Raw genomic sequence first — 16,609 nt, forward strand, 5'->3', positions numbered from 1 at the left:
TTTGCTATTATTTCTAGACGGATAATAGAATTCTGAATCCTGATAATATGTCCTTTTAGAGTCACATGTTTGTTTTTCTCATTTTAAGTTGATTCGGTTCCAATCCTACTTAGCAAGAGATACATAGGTCTTACTATTTGCCCACCAATCTGCATATATCAGTACCCTTAGCCAACCATATTTAAGTAAGTGGTAAAATATTTATTTGCCCCTTTAAAGCCACTTAGTGTGATATAGATTGGGGGTCAACACCATATAAAAAGAGTGTTGGGCCCGGTTAAGTTCTAGTTCTAGTCACTTTTTATTATTTAATTTTTCAAACAGGTGTACATGAATTGCAAATGCACAATTACATTTAACAAAATCAAAGGCAAACTTTGAAGAAAAACAGGTGTTCATATAAATACATGTCAACATCTATTAGGACTTTGAGTTACTTTTTAAAGCTGAGTGTCCATGTTTTACGTATCTAATTCTTTTGCTGTGTCCCAGAAAGATCAGCTGAAAGGTTATTGCATATCTTCCTCAACAAATTACAAATATTTAAGCATTTGAACATCACACTTTAATTGCAACTAACTAAAAGTATATTACTGAGTATCAACATCTTATTACCTTCAGATTGTGAGCATTGTATAATACATCATGGTAAATGTTAAAGCAGCCCTTGTTCCCATATATATAAGATGTCAGCAATAAAGTCTTGTTTGCCTAAGAAGGTGTAGTGTATTTCTTCTAGAGATAAAACGTAATCCACTTCTCTTAACCACATGGGAAAATTGGGAGTTTGGGTTTTCTTCCAGAATCTAGGTATTAAACGTCTGGCACTTAAGCATACAATGGAGTCGTTTTTTTCCGGTATATACAAGTGATAGGGGGAATATTGTTTAATAAGACTATAGTAGGCGAGAGTTTAAATGATGTACCTAGAGTAGTGTCAATACATTTATTGATATTATCCCAGTAGGTTTGAAGGAGAGGGCAGGAACACCACATGTGGGATATGGTGCCTATTCCTCCACAATGCCTCCAACATAAAGAGGAGGAGTTAGGAAAGATACTATGGAGACGGTGGGGAGTTAAATACCATCTGGAAAGCAGCTTGTAGTTTAGTTCTGCTAATGTTAATGATATAGATGATCTTTTGGTTTCTGTAAATATATGATTCCATTGGGTATCTGTCAAGGTAATATTTAGTTCTTTTTCCCACTTTGTTATATATGATTTTTTTTGGTGGGAAAGGAGCCTCTTAGTATCTTGTAAATCATAGAAATATGAGATCTGGTTATTAAGGGGGTTGTGCATAGAACTTCAAGGGGGGTAAGGGGTCTAGTGAGGTCAGCTCTAAAAGAATTATTGAGTATGGGGTGTCTTACCTGTAGGTAAGGGAACCAGAGATGGAAGGGGGGTCCCAGTAATTGGGATAGTTCCATTTGGGAACAAAATAGACCCTTATTTAGTATCATATGTACCAGGATATTTGTAGGTGTACTTGCGATGATCGGTGCCTGTGTGGTGCCAGATTGTAAGAGAGGATTATTATTCACTTTTTATTTTTGCGCTCCATCTATCTGGGCTACATTAGAACAATAGTTATATAATCGAGTCAAGCTAACCCCTGCTGCAGAGTATTACCCCTCATAGTGTATACTTGATTGCATTGAATGCCACTTCTATCCCAATATGTTGTTGTATTTTAAAAAAAACTCTCAGTATTCACCAGACAATGGTTTAGTATCCTAGATAGTTCTTCTATATATATTTAGAATGTATGTCATACTCAATGGTGTTAGAGCCATAGATCGGTTAAATAAAAGTAAAACGAGGTTCATCATTTGGGACCCAAGAGTGGTCCCCTCTAATTTGTGATTACCTGCTATAGCTTTATATTTTCTGCAACATTGTGTGGTCTAAAAGTGGCCTCATATGTCATTTGGTAGTAGGTATATAGTATGTTTGGCAAACGTTATTTGTACTGAAAGTAATATTTGTCATGTAACCATATAGCGTTCTATTCTGATCTATATTGGCTGTATAATGTGAAACTATTTTTTTCTTTCTATTGTGTATTGACAATTATTATGTGTTTGCCTTGCACCAAACCTCAATAAAAAATATTTAAATGTCATTATATAACATGCCCCTCAATAAAAAATATTTAAATGTGATTATAGAACCTGCCCTCAGGGAGATAAGAGAGCAAACATGTTTTGAACTTAAGTTGCATTCTGCCTCTATTGAGCATGAGTAAACCAAATCACGTTACTCTAAAAGATTTATGACATCAAGCTAGATTAGCCTTCCAGTAGAGACCACAGCCTCCTTGTAGGGCTATGACAGGAAGTAATTGGCACTGAACAAATGAAGGTAAAAATAAGAAATAAAAGGTAAATCATTTTAAAATGAGGAAAAATACATATAGCAATGATCTCTATTACGTATAACACACTGCTTAGTTCATTTTTATTACAACAATAAAACAGACTGTTTAATATTTCTTTAAACAGTAATTGATTAAACAAACGTCTTTCCAATTTATAACAATTTATTTTTTCATACACTTTTTACTATTATGTCAGTTACATATCAATTATTAACCATTTTATTGAGTAGAGGATTTATAAGGATTTTTAAAATAACTTTACATAGCTGTTCAAAATGGATTGAAGTAGTAAAAGAACGTTCTATTTTAGTAAAAAATTGTTTTAATTGTTAATGCATTTTATTAATAAATATATGCTTGTTTCTTATTAGGCATTTAACATTCGCAAAGGGGTGCTCCCATGTTGTTCCTTTGCAGAGCACTGATGATGATTGGTGGATACGTATGTATGTTACTTCTGATTGGCTCACTGACTATGACCTGCTCAATCCATTGTGCTGGGTTTGCAATAAACAAAAAATGGTTAAATTATAAACATGATCAAATGAGTGGAGCATGTTATTATTACGCTAGAATGCGCCTTTACTGTACTAATATATGAACTTAAATACACAATATCATAAACAAATGTCTCCTTTTGTCATTCAACAGATACAAATTACAAAGTGTAGAACCAGCACTAGGACCGAGAATACACAGGAAAGTAAATCTCAGCTGATTTGAAAAGCTAGAGGTGGACAAACCAGTTTGTAATAGGTGTGTATTTGCAATATTATTTAGTGATCATGAGGCAGTACCGTGAGTAAGAAGCCTTGGATACAACTTTGAGAAGGAATCGTCATCAAGTGAATGAAATAAAAATGGGTACTTATATAGAAGAGAAAGGAACACAGAACCAAAGGTAAGATTCCTAGGTCATAAGATAATTTTCTTTTAACAGCATTACATTGAATTAAATGTATAAATAAAATAACTAACCTTTTAGAGCAATGTTAAAATAGTTTAGCTATCACATAGCAAAGATACATTTTATGATGAAAAATCAAAAAGCATATAAAATATTCTATAAAGAATTTAATAAGGAAAAATCTTAATTGTGTCTCAAGTTAAAGTGATCTTTATTAAGGAATATGAATTAGATTTGATCTGTTTCGAGGTTTTGCATACAGTGCTCATTTAGCTATAAATAGTTCTACTTTGAAAACACTGTAAACTCTTCAAAAGAAGCGGATGATACAGGTTGATCTGTTACTATAGCAACTTGGACCACTCTTTGAAAACACAATTAATACATTTTTCATTGGATGAACACATTAGAAAAAAAAAGTAAGTACAAACAAATAGATGACATTAATAGTATACCCTTCAAGATTGACATCTTTGCCTCCCAAAAACAACACAAAAATTGTTATCTTTCTTGTTTATCTCCGGATTTGGTAATCCAAAAACCAAATGCGCAGGATTAAGAGCAAAAAAAAAAAAAAAAGTTTAGCAATTACATCACAGGTTGCAGGGCCTGTATGTTAGTTGATACCTTTTAATGGTATATAGTGATGTTAATGGATTACGTGTGCAGTTGTGTATGTCTTTAAAAGGGATTTGAACATTACATTACATTTTATTACTGAAAAAGCTTAATATGGTAGTGTTTAAGGGATATAAAACAGTCTGTGTCATTGTTCTAATAAAAAAAACACTAATCAGTGGGTTATGCTTAAAAGGACATGAAGCACAATTTCTTTCTTTTGTGAGTCAGATAGAGAATACTATTTTAATTTTAAACAACATTCTAGTTTAGTTATTGGATCAAATTTACTTTGTACTCTTGGTATCCTTTGTTGAAAAGTACAACTAGGTAGGCTCTGAGGAGATGGCAACTAGCTGCTAATTTTTAGCTGCATATATATGCCTCATGTGATTGGTTTACTGATGTGTTCAGCTAGTTCCCAGTAGTGCATTGCTGCTCCTTCAAAAAAGGATACCAAGAGAATGAAGCAAAATTGCTAATAGTAAACTGGAATGTTATTTACAAATGTATGCTCTATCTGAATCATGAAAGATTTTTTGTTTTTTTGTTTCATGTCCCTTTAATAGAAATCATTGCAATATGTATTATTAATCATTTTAAATGGATTTAACCTATTATTTCTTTTTTTTTTTACTTGTGCAGGGTCAATTACTTTTCAAAGGGACTGGGGTCTCTACAGAAAGGCTTATCTAGCTTGATGTCATAAATCTTCTAGAGTAACTTAAACTGGCTTAATGAATACAAGATTATTGTTTTTACTAAATGAGTACTGTTTCATATCCCTTTAAGTGTAGGGCAATTTTTCATTAAAACAATGAGAAAAATTACTGATGACAAGATTAACCCCTTAACAACCAAGGACGTGCCAGGCACGTCCTACAAAAAGTGTCAGTTAATGTTGAAAGTTTAAAGCGCTGGAAGTGATCGTAATCGCTTCCAGACACTTTCAGGTTGTTGCAGTGATGCCTCGATATTGAGGTATCCTGTAATAACCTTTTTTAAGCATCCGATGCAGAGAGAGCCACCCTGTGGCCCTCTCTGCATTGGCAAGCAATGGTGCCGATCATTGGTGGGTCGGAGGGAGGCGGGTGGGCGGCTCATCGCTAGAGCAGTTCCTTCTGAGGTGGATCCGGTTCCGATATTGCCGGGATAGCGTCGGGAGCTCACAAGGGGGGGTGGGGTGCGGGAGCGTGCGTGTGCACATATGCGTGTGCGCTTCTTAGTCTTTTTAAAGCATAAGAAGGGAGAGGGAGGGGGGTAAGACTTGGGGAAAAGGGATCGGGGAGGGTATTGAAGGGGGCAGCTACACTACAGAAAAATGCATTTTTATATTAAAAAAAAATAAAACCTTTTTTTTTTTTTAGCAAACTGGGTACTAGCGGCAAATAGGTAGAAGGTGAAGGGTTAGAGAGCTGTTTGGGGGGTTCAGGGAGGTTGGGGGATAAGGGGGTATCCTACACTGAAGAATATATTTAAAAACCAAAAAAAAAAAAGTAAAAGCCTTTTATTTTAGTACTGGCAGACTTTCTGCCAGTACTTAAGATGGCGGTGATAATTGTGGGGTGGGGGAAGGAAGAGAGCTGTTTGAGAGGGGTCAGGGAGGGATCAGGGGGTGGGATGTGTCGGATGGGAGGCTGATCTCTACAGTAAAGGTAAAATTAACCCTACAAGCTACCTAATTACCCCTTCACTGCTGGGAATAATACACGTGTGGTGCGCAGCAGCATTTAGCGGCCTTCTAATTACCAAAAAGCAACGCCAAAGCCATATATGTCTGCTATTTCTGAACAAAGGGGATCCCAGAGAAGCATTCACAACCATTTGTGCCATAATTGCAGAAGCTGTTAATGAAACTCCATCACAGTCACATGATGCCATCTGTTGTACTTACCCCATCACAGTCACATGATGCCATCTGCTTTACTTACCCCATCACAGTCACATGATGCCATCTGTTGTACTTACCCCATCACAGTCACATGATGCCATCTGCTTTACTTACCCCATCACAGTCACATGATACCATCTGCTGTACTTACCCCATCACAGTCACATGATGCCATCTGCTGTACTTACCCCATCACAGTCACATGATGCCATCTGTTGTACTTACCCCATCACATAAAACCTAAAGTTAGTGAAAAAGTTGATTTCTTTTTATTTGATCGCATTTGGCAGTGAAATGGTGGCATGAAATATACCAAAATGGGCCTAGATCAATACTTTGGGTTGTCTACTAAAAAAATATATAGTTTTGATAGGTAAATATAAAAAATGGCTCTATTTCTGTTAAAATGTAGTGCTGTGGTCTTTTGGGGAAGTTTTTGTCTGAAATGCCCGGTCCTTAAGGGGTTAAAATACCGGTATTACACTAAAATGATTATTATTCATGTAATCTCCCATTAAGATAGATTTATGTGTCATATTGTAATAATAGAACCATAGTAATACTATGAAGCTCATAGTAACTACTTTTACAAGGGAATGTAATGATATTCCCTATAAACAGGGCTATAAATACCCCAAGCATTAATATGATATGAAGTAGAAACATATAATTTGGGCCATTAGGTTAAAAATATATCCAATTTACAGATCAGAAATTTTAAAAGGAACATAAAAGTCCAAAAAGAAAACAGTCTTATGCGTTCTATTATTGCACTGTTGCTTACATATAACTACTGTATATGTTTAATCCTTGTAAATGGGGTTAAACACATAGGTAAAGTTACTACCAGAGTAGCAATGCACTACTGGGACCTAGCTCTAGCAAGCCAATGAGAAGAGGCATATGTGTGTAGTCACCAATCAACTGCTTGCTCCCAGTAGTAGGTAGGTATGTTATTCATCAAAGGATATGAGTGAACAAAAATATTTGGTAAAAGTCTTAAAACTGCGTCCTTTATCAAAACCATACAAGTTTAATTTTGACTTGCATTTTCCTTTAAAGGGACACTCAGGCTTTATTACATTTTCATGATTCAGATAGAACATGTAATTTCTAACAACTTTCCAATTTACTTCCATTAAAAAAATGTGCACAGTCTTTTATATTTACACTTTTTTTGAGTCACCAGCTCCTACTGAGCATGGGCAAGAACTCAGACTATACGTATATGCATTTGTGATTGGCTGATTGCTATCACATGGTACAGGGGGAGTTGAAATATACATAACTTAAAATGTGTTAGAAAAGAATCTACTACTCATTTGAAATTCAGAGTAAATGCTATTGTATTGTCTTGTTATCTTGCATTTGTTGATTATGCAAATCTGCTGTGTTTACTGGTCCTTTAAATGAATCTGTTATTTATTTTGAAGTGTTGCTAGGTGGTTCTATTTCTCATTTTTGGATTGTCCCCACCATTAACTTTGCCAAAACTCTATAATTTCACAATACATTGACTGTCACTTATGGCAAGTGTATCATGATTGCATGAGGACAGGTTTGTCAGAAGAGAACCTGTCTGCCTGCTATCTCCACTTGCAATACTACATCATGTGGCGAAATTTAGTGTTGCACAAGTGCTTTCTCATACAATGCCAACCCCTGTTCTCGTGCTACCAATTCTACAAGGGCATAGCATGTCACTCACCCTGAACGAGTGAGTGTGGGGGGGATTCATCTCACCACTTCTGAGGTGGCAGAGAGGTGAAAGAGGCCGTCTCTGCAGTTTCAGGGTCGCTCATTCAAGCCTGCTCCGCATAGCCTCAAAAACTGTAAATGCAGCATCATATATTTTGCACATCCTAAATGGCATTAAGCTAAGAATATTATGTATAAATATATGCTATACTGCTGGCATTTATGCACATATAAAAATTATTTTAATTCCAATTTAAATTATTATTAAAAAAAAAAAGTAGAAAATATGATGTTGGGGGATATAGAACATTGAGATAGGGTTTTAATTATCAAAGTTGCCAGTGTGGAGAGAAATCATGTGTAGAAGTTTTTCTCTAGAAGGAGAAAATAAGAAAGAGCGCATCCACGATCTAAGTGCAGTAAATAAGTTCACACTTTATTGAAAAAATAAAACATAAGCAAATTCTCACTCACAAGAGTGCCCTCGAACATATGAGGTATGTCCGTTCCTTAAGAGATATACACACAGTTCCACTCCAGCACTGTTTATCCTCCTTACTGCCTCCCTCCGTGTCTGCAGATTTTCAATATAATCGAGTATCACAGGGGACTTGGCTAAACTATTTTGCTGTGGACTTAAATGTGTATAGAGGAAATCGTGTGAATGCGCTATAGGAAACAAACTATACTTGCCGGCTGTTAGTTTGATCCGAGCGTCATCCACATTCCCTTCTCCTCACACGTCAGATTATGGTTAAGGCCACGACCATAATCTGGAGTGGAACTGTGTGTATATTTCTTAAGGAACGGAGATACCTCATATGTTTGAGGGCATTCTTGTGAGTGAACTTATTTACTGCACTTAGATCGTGGATGCGCTCTTTCTTTTTTTCTCCTTCTAGAGAAAAACTTCTACACACCTCTTACCTAAGCCTGGGAACAGACACCGTTGGGCAAGGAAGGACCCTTTTATCCTATTTGGCTTTGGAGTATCTAAACAAGTACCATTGACTTGAACTTTCTCTAACCAATTTCTTATATACTTGTATGTTCTATCAATTATTTATTCAACTGTTGAACAGCTTCTGTTGATATATATTGATAAGTGTGGCGCTGTCTTATAGTAATGTGGAGAGAAATCACACACAAACTCTTTCTTGGCTTTTTTATATTTGTTTAGCATTATACTGTAATGTATGTGTCTTTTGCATACAGAACCCAGTATAGTGAGATAAATAGCTATTAAAAGAAAAATAATTTCATGCTTTAATATGTTAGAACATGCCATTTAAGACAATTGACCCTAGACCATAGCAACTAACTTGATTTTCAAGAAATCTGACATCGGATGCCGTTAACTTATACCTACACGAAAAGAGTGACTGCACACAATGCGCAAAATATTTCAATGGAAACCTGGTACTAAAATGGAGCCGTAAACTACTTTTAGTTGTCCGCCATTTTGGTAGCTTAGGGCTCCATTTTTTTACAGTTTAATAGCAGCGAGCCCTTAAAGGTACAGTCAACCCAAAATTAGTTTTAACTTATATCTATAAAGTTGCCATAGATCGTTTTTTACAAATATATCCCAGTTTTTACAGATATTCCGTTTGCAAGTAAAATCACTTACTTTTGCTGCTGCTGCCGTTTGAAAATGTTTGTCTGGCTCCGCCCCATTCTCATCATCCGTGACATCATGATCTTCTTGTGTTCCCTGTAATTTTTCTAACTTACTCGTAACCGGCTTTCACGCATGTGCAATGCGCCTATTGTACTGTTCCCTTTCTGTAGTGTTTGCAGTATAAGTATCGCCTCCAGCACTTACAAGATATAGTATAAAGCAGTTTGCTTATGTTGATTTTCTGAGATGTTCTACAAACTGGTCTCATTTTGTGCTAAACCTCCTGTTAATGTTTTAGCCATGGCAAGCCTCTCAGTTCCTTGCGGGTCACATTAGAAGCCCGTTTACTTAACGGCTACGGCATGTTTCACATTTTAATTTTACACTTTACCTTGTGATGGAACTAGGAAAATAGGGTGTTCACTAGATGGAGTTTCCAGTGATTTGTCAATCAGTCTGGCAGCTAGTGAGTTAATAAATCAGGGCAGAAAATGACTGCATGATAGGGGGTAAAGAATTTACATCATTTTTGTGGTATGTAAAATATTCTGACTTTCCAGACTGCACATATTATTGGAGTTTGTAAGACAAAGTAATTATGTGATAAGGGCAATAGATTATTTTGAGTGATTTCTGGTTATTATAAAGGCATTTACTAGTCTGATATATACTTTTTGCCGTATCACATTCAGTGGTAACAGAGCGCGGTGTAGTGCCGCGAGTCTGCAGGGGGCGGTATTGCACAAGCAGTTCACAAGAACTGCTTGTGCAATGATAAATGAATAAATTATCGATGTGCAGTGGACATGATACGCTACATCGTATAATGTCGGCTCGCACTTTGATAAATATGCCCCTAAGCTATTATTAGAGTAATAAATATGTTTCAATATTTGCAGTCATAAATTAAAACTAACTCATAAAAATGACTGTGAGCATATTAAAATAGAGATGAGCAACTTGTTTTACCTGAAGCCCTGCACACAGTAAATGTAACTATATTTTTTTAGCAATTCAAAGTTTAAATTTAGTGTTGCTGGAAGGGGAGGGAGAGATAACCTTCAATGAGTAAACATATTTTTGGGAGGTAAAAAACAAACAAATGTGTCTAGAGACAGGAAAGTATCCTAAAAAGAGAGTATTGTTCCCTATGTTTGTAGACAACAGAAGGATGACCTTGGGAAAGCATGTGACAGTAACACTGGCCTTGTGATGCTCTTAATTGTTTTATAAATGCACAGATACAGCTTTAGCTGGGTATAATTAAGCACAGATGTAAACTACTACATGATACATGGGTTTTTATACCCAAAGTACATAGACCATACCTCCCAACTGTCCCGATTTTCGCGGGACAGTCCCGGTTTTAGGGTCTGTCCCGCTGTCCCGGGTTGCTAGCCATCTGTCCCGCATTGCCTCATGCATTTAAAAAATAAATAAATAAATAAATAAATTCTATTGGGCCCATACTCAGAAGCAGCTGGCTTTTCTCTCCCAGGGTTATATACCTGTTAGATTCCTTGTGGAAAATGAATGGTGTGTGGGTTAATTAGGAGTAAGAAGGCTGTATACCCTCTGACCTCAGGTAATGGTGACCTCTAACCCCTGGTAGTGATGACGTCTAACCACTGGTGATAATACTAGCATGCCTTCAGTTTTATACTATGAGCAGTGCAACACCAGGGTAACGAACAGTGGCAGCTATACCAGTGGTTTGAACTTGTGTTTGATTTACTGCCTAAGAGTATTAAAAGATATGACTTTATTTAGAATTGTATTTATAATACTTTGGTCTTATGATTTTTTTAAGCCCTGTCCCTTTCACATTTTTGCCACGGGGGGGGGGGGGGGGGGGGGGTGTCCCTCTTTTGAATTTTGAAATGTTGGGAGGTATGCATAGACAGATGCTACACACACATACACCCACACACATATGCACACTATATACACACACATACATACACACATACAGACACTCTATATACACACACACATACAGACACTCTATATATACACACATACAGACACACAATTTACACATACTCAAACACACACACTACACCCACACATATGCACACTATATACACACACACATACAGACACTCTATATACACACACACACACATACAGACACTCTATATACACCCACACACATACAGACACACTATATACACACACATACAGACGCACAATTTACACATACTCAAGCACACACTACACATAACACACACATATATTCACACTATATACACAAACATACAGACACACTATTTACACATACTCAAGCACACACTACACACTACACACACATATATGCACACTATATACACAGACACATACAGACACAGTATATACACATAACCAAACACACACTACACACACATATATGCACACTATACACACACACATACAGACACACTATTTACACATACTCAAACACACACATATATGTACACCATATACACAGACACATACAGACACACTATATACACATACCCAAAAACACACTACACACACATATATGCACACTATATACACACACATACAGACACACTATTTACAGACACACTATTTACATACACACATACAGACACACTATATACACACATACATACAGACACACTATATACACATACCCAAACACACAATACACACACATACACACACACATATGCACACTACACACACAGACACATACCCAAACACACACTACACACACACACATATGCACATTATATACACAGACACACACAGACACACTATATGCACATACCCAAATACACCACACACACTCACAACACAAATATATCAACTATACACACAGACATACAGATGCTATATACACATACCCAAGCACACACTATACAAACATATACACACTATATACACAGACGCGTGCAGACACACTATATACACATATCCAAACACACTACACACACTCACTATACAGACATATACACACTAAACATAAAAGACACACTATATACACATCCCCAAACACACACTACACACTTTCACACTATACACACACACACACACACACACATATATATATATATATATATCCAAGTGAAAAGGTGTATGCACTCTCACCACCAAACTTCAACTGCCAAGGTGCTGTAGCAAGGTATATAGAAAATCTGTAAAGAATGACTCACTGGACTTCAGACATCAGTGATAATTCTTTTTTTTTGTGACGTTTCGGGACCACAAAAAAAATACAAACATTTATAGGCCTGTTGCACTTGGTGTTTGTCAGAAGAGGGGACGTTTGTGGTTCCGAAACGTCACAATAAAAAGAATTATCATCACTGATGTCTGAAGTCCAGTGAGTGCTTCTTTACAGATTATATATATATATATATATATATATATATATATATATATATATATATATATATATATATATATATATATATATATAATAGAAATGTGCGGCAAGAAAAAATTATTTCGTACAAATCTTTCAGAACAAATATTCGAAAAATTAGTTTTTCCGAATATTAGTCTGAGCACTATTCAGTATTCATTAAGTTTAAAGCAAAACGAGTACTGAATATTCAGGGAACACTTATATTCATGTTCCTTTGCTACAGGTGAAAAAGTTCACGTGTAGACTTATACTTACCTCTTGCGCGCTGGAGAGCCGATCTAATCCCGTGCCTACTTCACAGAGCCCCAGGCTAATAGGAGACTTAGTGCTGCGGATCCCAGAGCCTGAGCTAAAGGGCCTTCTCCTGTGCTAGAGATAAATATTTAACCCTTAAAAGCTAATTTAAAGGAAACGAATGAATACTGACAAATTTCATCAGCATTTGCTTGTTTTCTTTACATTAGTTAGTTAGGGCTTGATTACTAGTAGTGCGCTAATTTATCAGCTCTCTGGGTAATTTACCAAAAGTGCCCCAAAATAAAGAATATTTTAATTTTTTATTTAAAAAAAAGATTTACCTTTTTTTTTTTAATAAAAAGAAAAAATGCACAAAGCAGTTCTTAGGGGTTAAAGTTGGTGGTTATGGGGTGTTAGAAAAAAACGGCACTGAGAAGTGCCTTTACATTGCAGTCTATGGGAAACTGTGTTTTCGCTGTAAATATATATGTATATGTTCATATACATATATAGTTATGTGTTAATATGTGTTTATACACATAAAAACACGTAAATATATATTTATGTATACATATATCTATATATATTTAACATTTTCTGCCCATCTCTGCGCGACTTACACTCTTCGCTGCGCTAGGTTCTCATGCCGTGTCTGACGGCATGAGAACGAGGCTCTTATTGGAGCCTATGTAAGCGCGCACTTGTAAGTGCAAAGTTTCTACGAAATGCGAACATAAGGTCACGTTCGCATTGCGGCTAACTTGTAATACCAGTGCACATTTGCGTGCGCTGGTATTACTAAGTGGAGTGCAAATATCGCCCTCACAAAATTGATCTTTTGCGCTCCACTTGTAACCTGGCCCTAAATTGGATATATTTTTTTGAGAAAATGAAACAAATATCTGTATTTTCGGTACAAATTTACATTTGTAACAAAACTAATGCACAGCCTAATATATAATATGCATCATTTTCTATCAATATAGGCTTAGTTTCCATTGAGGTGGTAAAGTTTGGAAATTGGTGATAACATACAAATTATCCATAGGCTTTAATGGAAATAAATGTTTTTATTAACATTATCACCTCAATGGAAACTAGGCCATAAACTTGGGAGTTGACCTTGGTCACTGAGCTTTTGTAGAAAGTACACAAACTATATTAGAGTAATAGAGGCCTATTTAACAAAGGTCTGTCGGATCCGACAGCATTGCTCCAGCAGCTCTTGTAAACTGCTGGTGCAACACCGCCCTCTGCAGATTTGCAGCCGCCAGCAGGGGGTGTCAATCAACCCGATCGTACTCGATCAGGTTGAATTGCAGCGATGTCTGTCCGCCTGCTCAGAGCAGGCGGACAGGTTATGGAGCAGCGGTCTTTAGACCGCTGCTTCATAACTGGTGTTTCTGGCGAGCCTGAAGGCTCGCCAGAAACACGGGACTTCAGGCTCCGTACGGAGCTTAATATATATGCCCCATAGTTTCAATTTCAATGTACTCAACTTTACTAAAAGGAATACTACCCAGGTGCTGAACCAAAATGGGCAGGCTCCTAAGCTTATATTCCTGCTTTTCAAATAAAGATAGCAAGAGAACAAAGAAAAAATGATAATAAAAGTAAATTAGAAAGTTGTTTAAAATTGCATGCTCTATCTGAATCATGAAAGAAAACATTTGGGTTTAGTATCCCTTTAACATCTAATCAGGAAAAAGTATTTTCAACATGCTTAAAGGGACAGTCTACACCAGAATTTTGATTGTTTTAAAAGATAGATAATCCCTTTATTACCCATTCCTCAGTTTTGCATAACCAACACAGTTATAATAATATACTTTTAACCTCTGTGATTATCTTGTATCTAAGCCTCTGCAAACTGCCCCTTTTTTCAGTTCTTTTGACAGACTTGCAGTCTAGCCAATCAGTGCCTGCTCCCAGATTATTTCTCGTGCACAAGCACAGTGTTATCTATATGAAATATGTTAACTAACACCCTCTAGTGGTGAAAAACTGTTAAAATGCAATCTGAAAGAGGTGGCCTTCAAGGTCTAAGAAATTAGCATATGAACCTCCTAGGTTAAGCTTTCAACTAAGAATACAAAAAGAACAAAGCAAAATTGGTGATAAAAGTAAATTGGAAAATTGTTTAAAATTACATGCTCTATCTGAATCATGAAAGTTTATTTTGGCCTAGACTGTCCCTTTAAATTCTACTCTTTCCTATACATGATAGAAAGTTTTAAGTAAAACTTCCCTTTACTCACATCTTTAGTTGAAATATTTTTTATTATTTTATAGAACACATATATTGAAAGACAATAACAAAAAGGCATAGGGAGTAACAACCCTCCGCACAATAGTTGTTATATCATGTATCACCATCCATGGGATTTTATCACTCCCCTGTAATTTTATAAAATAGCTCAAGTCCATCTTTCTTGCTTCTGCAAACAAAATAGAGTCCAGGAATTCTGTAGCTTAAGGATTGCTCCTATATCAATATTACAGATAATATCTGTATACTCATCCCTTAGTGTGTTCTTGATCTTATTCCAGGACATCACTGGAGAGGAGGGAATGCAGCAGCTGAAAACTGGCCCCTACACCTTTACAATCTCCCCCCCCCCCCCCCTCCATAGACATCCCGCAACAATATTGGATCTCACTTTCTCAACTATAACACATAAAATTACTTAACTTAAACAAATAATGTCAAACCAAGACCTACCTGCCTGCAACATTAAACTCCGCTTAATCAGACCGGGAGAGGAGACCCCATCCATTTGCTTCGTCATCCGGGTACCTACAGTCAATTAGTAATCTAGGGTAGGGAAAGCAAACAGCCCAAAGTCTAGTTGTCTTGTGTAGTGTACGGGTGATTCCCTAAAGTGTAGCAATTTAATACCCCTTCAAGATCCAGTAATTCCATACTTTCAGATACTGATCTTTTGTTCCCTGTTGGTAGGCCACTATTTCGGACATTTGATGTGTGGTTTTAATCTTTTCTAATACTTCTCCCCAAGAGGGTGACCCCACTTTCCAATGCCTAGCTACACTTATCCTAGTGGCTGTACACAGTGTGCGGATGAAAGTGTTAGTGGCTGCATTAAATGGCTTGATGTGTTCATTCAGCAATGCCTGTGTTGCTGTTAATTTGATAGTCTCAGACAGTACCCTCGCTTAATAACTCTGATAGTTTATTCCAAATGAGCCTGATCTGGGGACAGTCCCACCACATGTGATAGTATGTCCCCACCTCAGCGCATCCTCTGTAGCAATTTCTGTCTCCGTTCTGGGCATAGTGAGATGTAATCACAGGGGTGAGATACCATCTAAAAGACGTTTTTATACAGTTCTCTCGAAAATCAGCACTAATTAGTCCTTTACCTGATGTAGAGAGAATCCCTTCCACTCTTCCTTTGTTAATTCTCGCCTGATATCCGATTCCCACTTAACCATAAGGGATGACTTAGAAGTGTTAGTGGCTTGTTGTATTGCTATATATATGCGAGAGATGATTTTTTTGTCGCGTTTATCTGTGTTGCATAGATGTTCCAATGTGCTCAGTCCCTGTCTAGTGGAGTGTAAACTATACTTCGCTATAGCTGAAGTTACTTGTAGGTATAGAAACCAGTACAACTTCTCTGGCTCTATCTTGTCTTGTATATGTTGAAAGGTAGCTATCTTCCCTAGGTGTAAAAAATCTGCCACCCTATACAGCCCCTTATTTTCCCATTTTGCAATTTGCGCATGAAAGTCCGGATTCAAAAGGTCCTAATTGGTCTGACCACTGAATTCATCGGAATCAGGTGCATGGATTTGGACCAAGAAGCCCAATCCTGCATCGACTCTATGGTTATTTTCGAGGAATTAATACCCCTAAGTGA

The 16,609-nt window shown here is 36.7% G+C and overlaps 1 protein-coding gene across 2 annotated transcripts in view; it reads left to right on the forward strand.

Moving 5' to 3' along the window:
- Window positions 1-3,139: 3,139 nt before the first annotated feature.
- BNIPL (BCL2 interacting protein like) overlaps window positions 3,140-16,609 on the forward strand; it is a 105,578-nt gene continuing 92,108 nt past the window's right edge. For both annotated transcript variants that reach the window (XM_053704860.1, XM_053704865.1), the window contains exon 1: window positions 3,140-3,284. In XM_053704860.1, the coding sequence (XP_053560835.1) occupies window positions 3,244-3,284 (41 nt within the window). In that variant the 5' untranslated portion in view covers window positions 3,140-3,243. The remainder of the gene's footprint in view (window positions 3,285-16,609) is intronic.

This window comes from Bombina bombina, chromosome 1 (genome assembly GCF_027579735.1).
Source record: "Bombina bombina isolate aBomBom1 chromosome 1, aBomBom1.pri, whole genome shotgun sequence".
Classification (NCBI taxonomy): domain Eukaryota; kingdom Metazoa; phylum Chordata; class Amphibia; order Anura; family Bombinatoridae; genus Bombina; species Bombina bombina.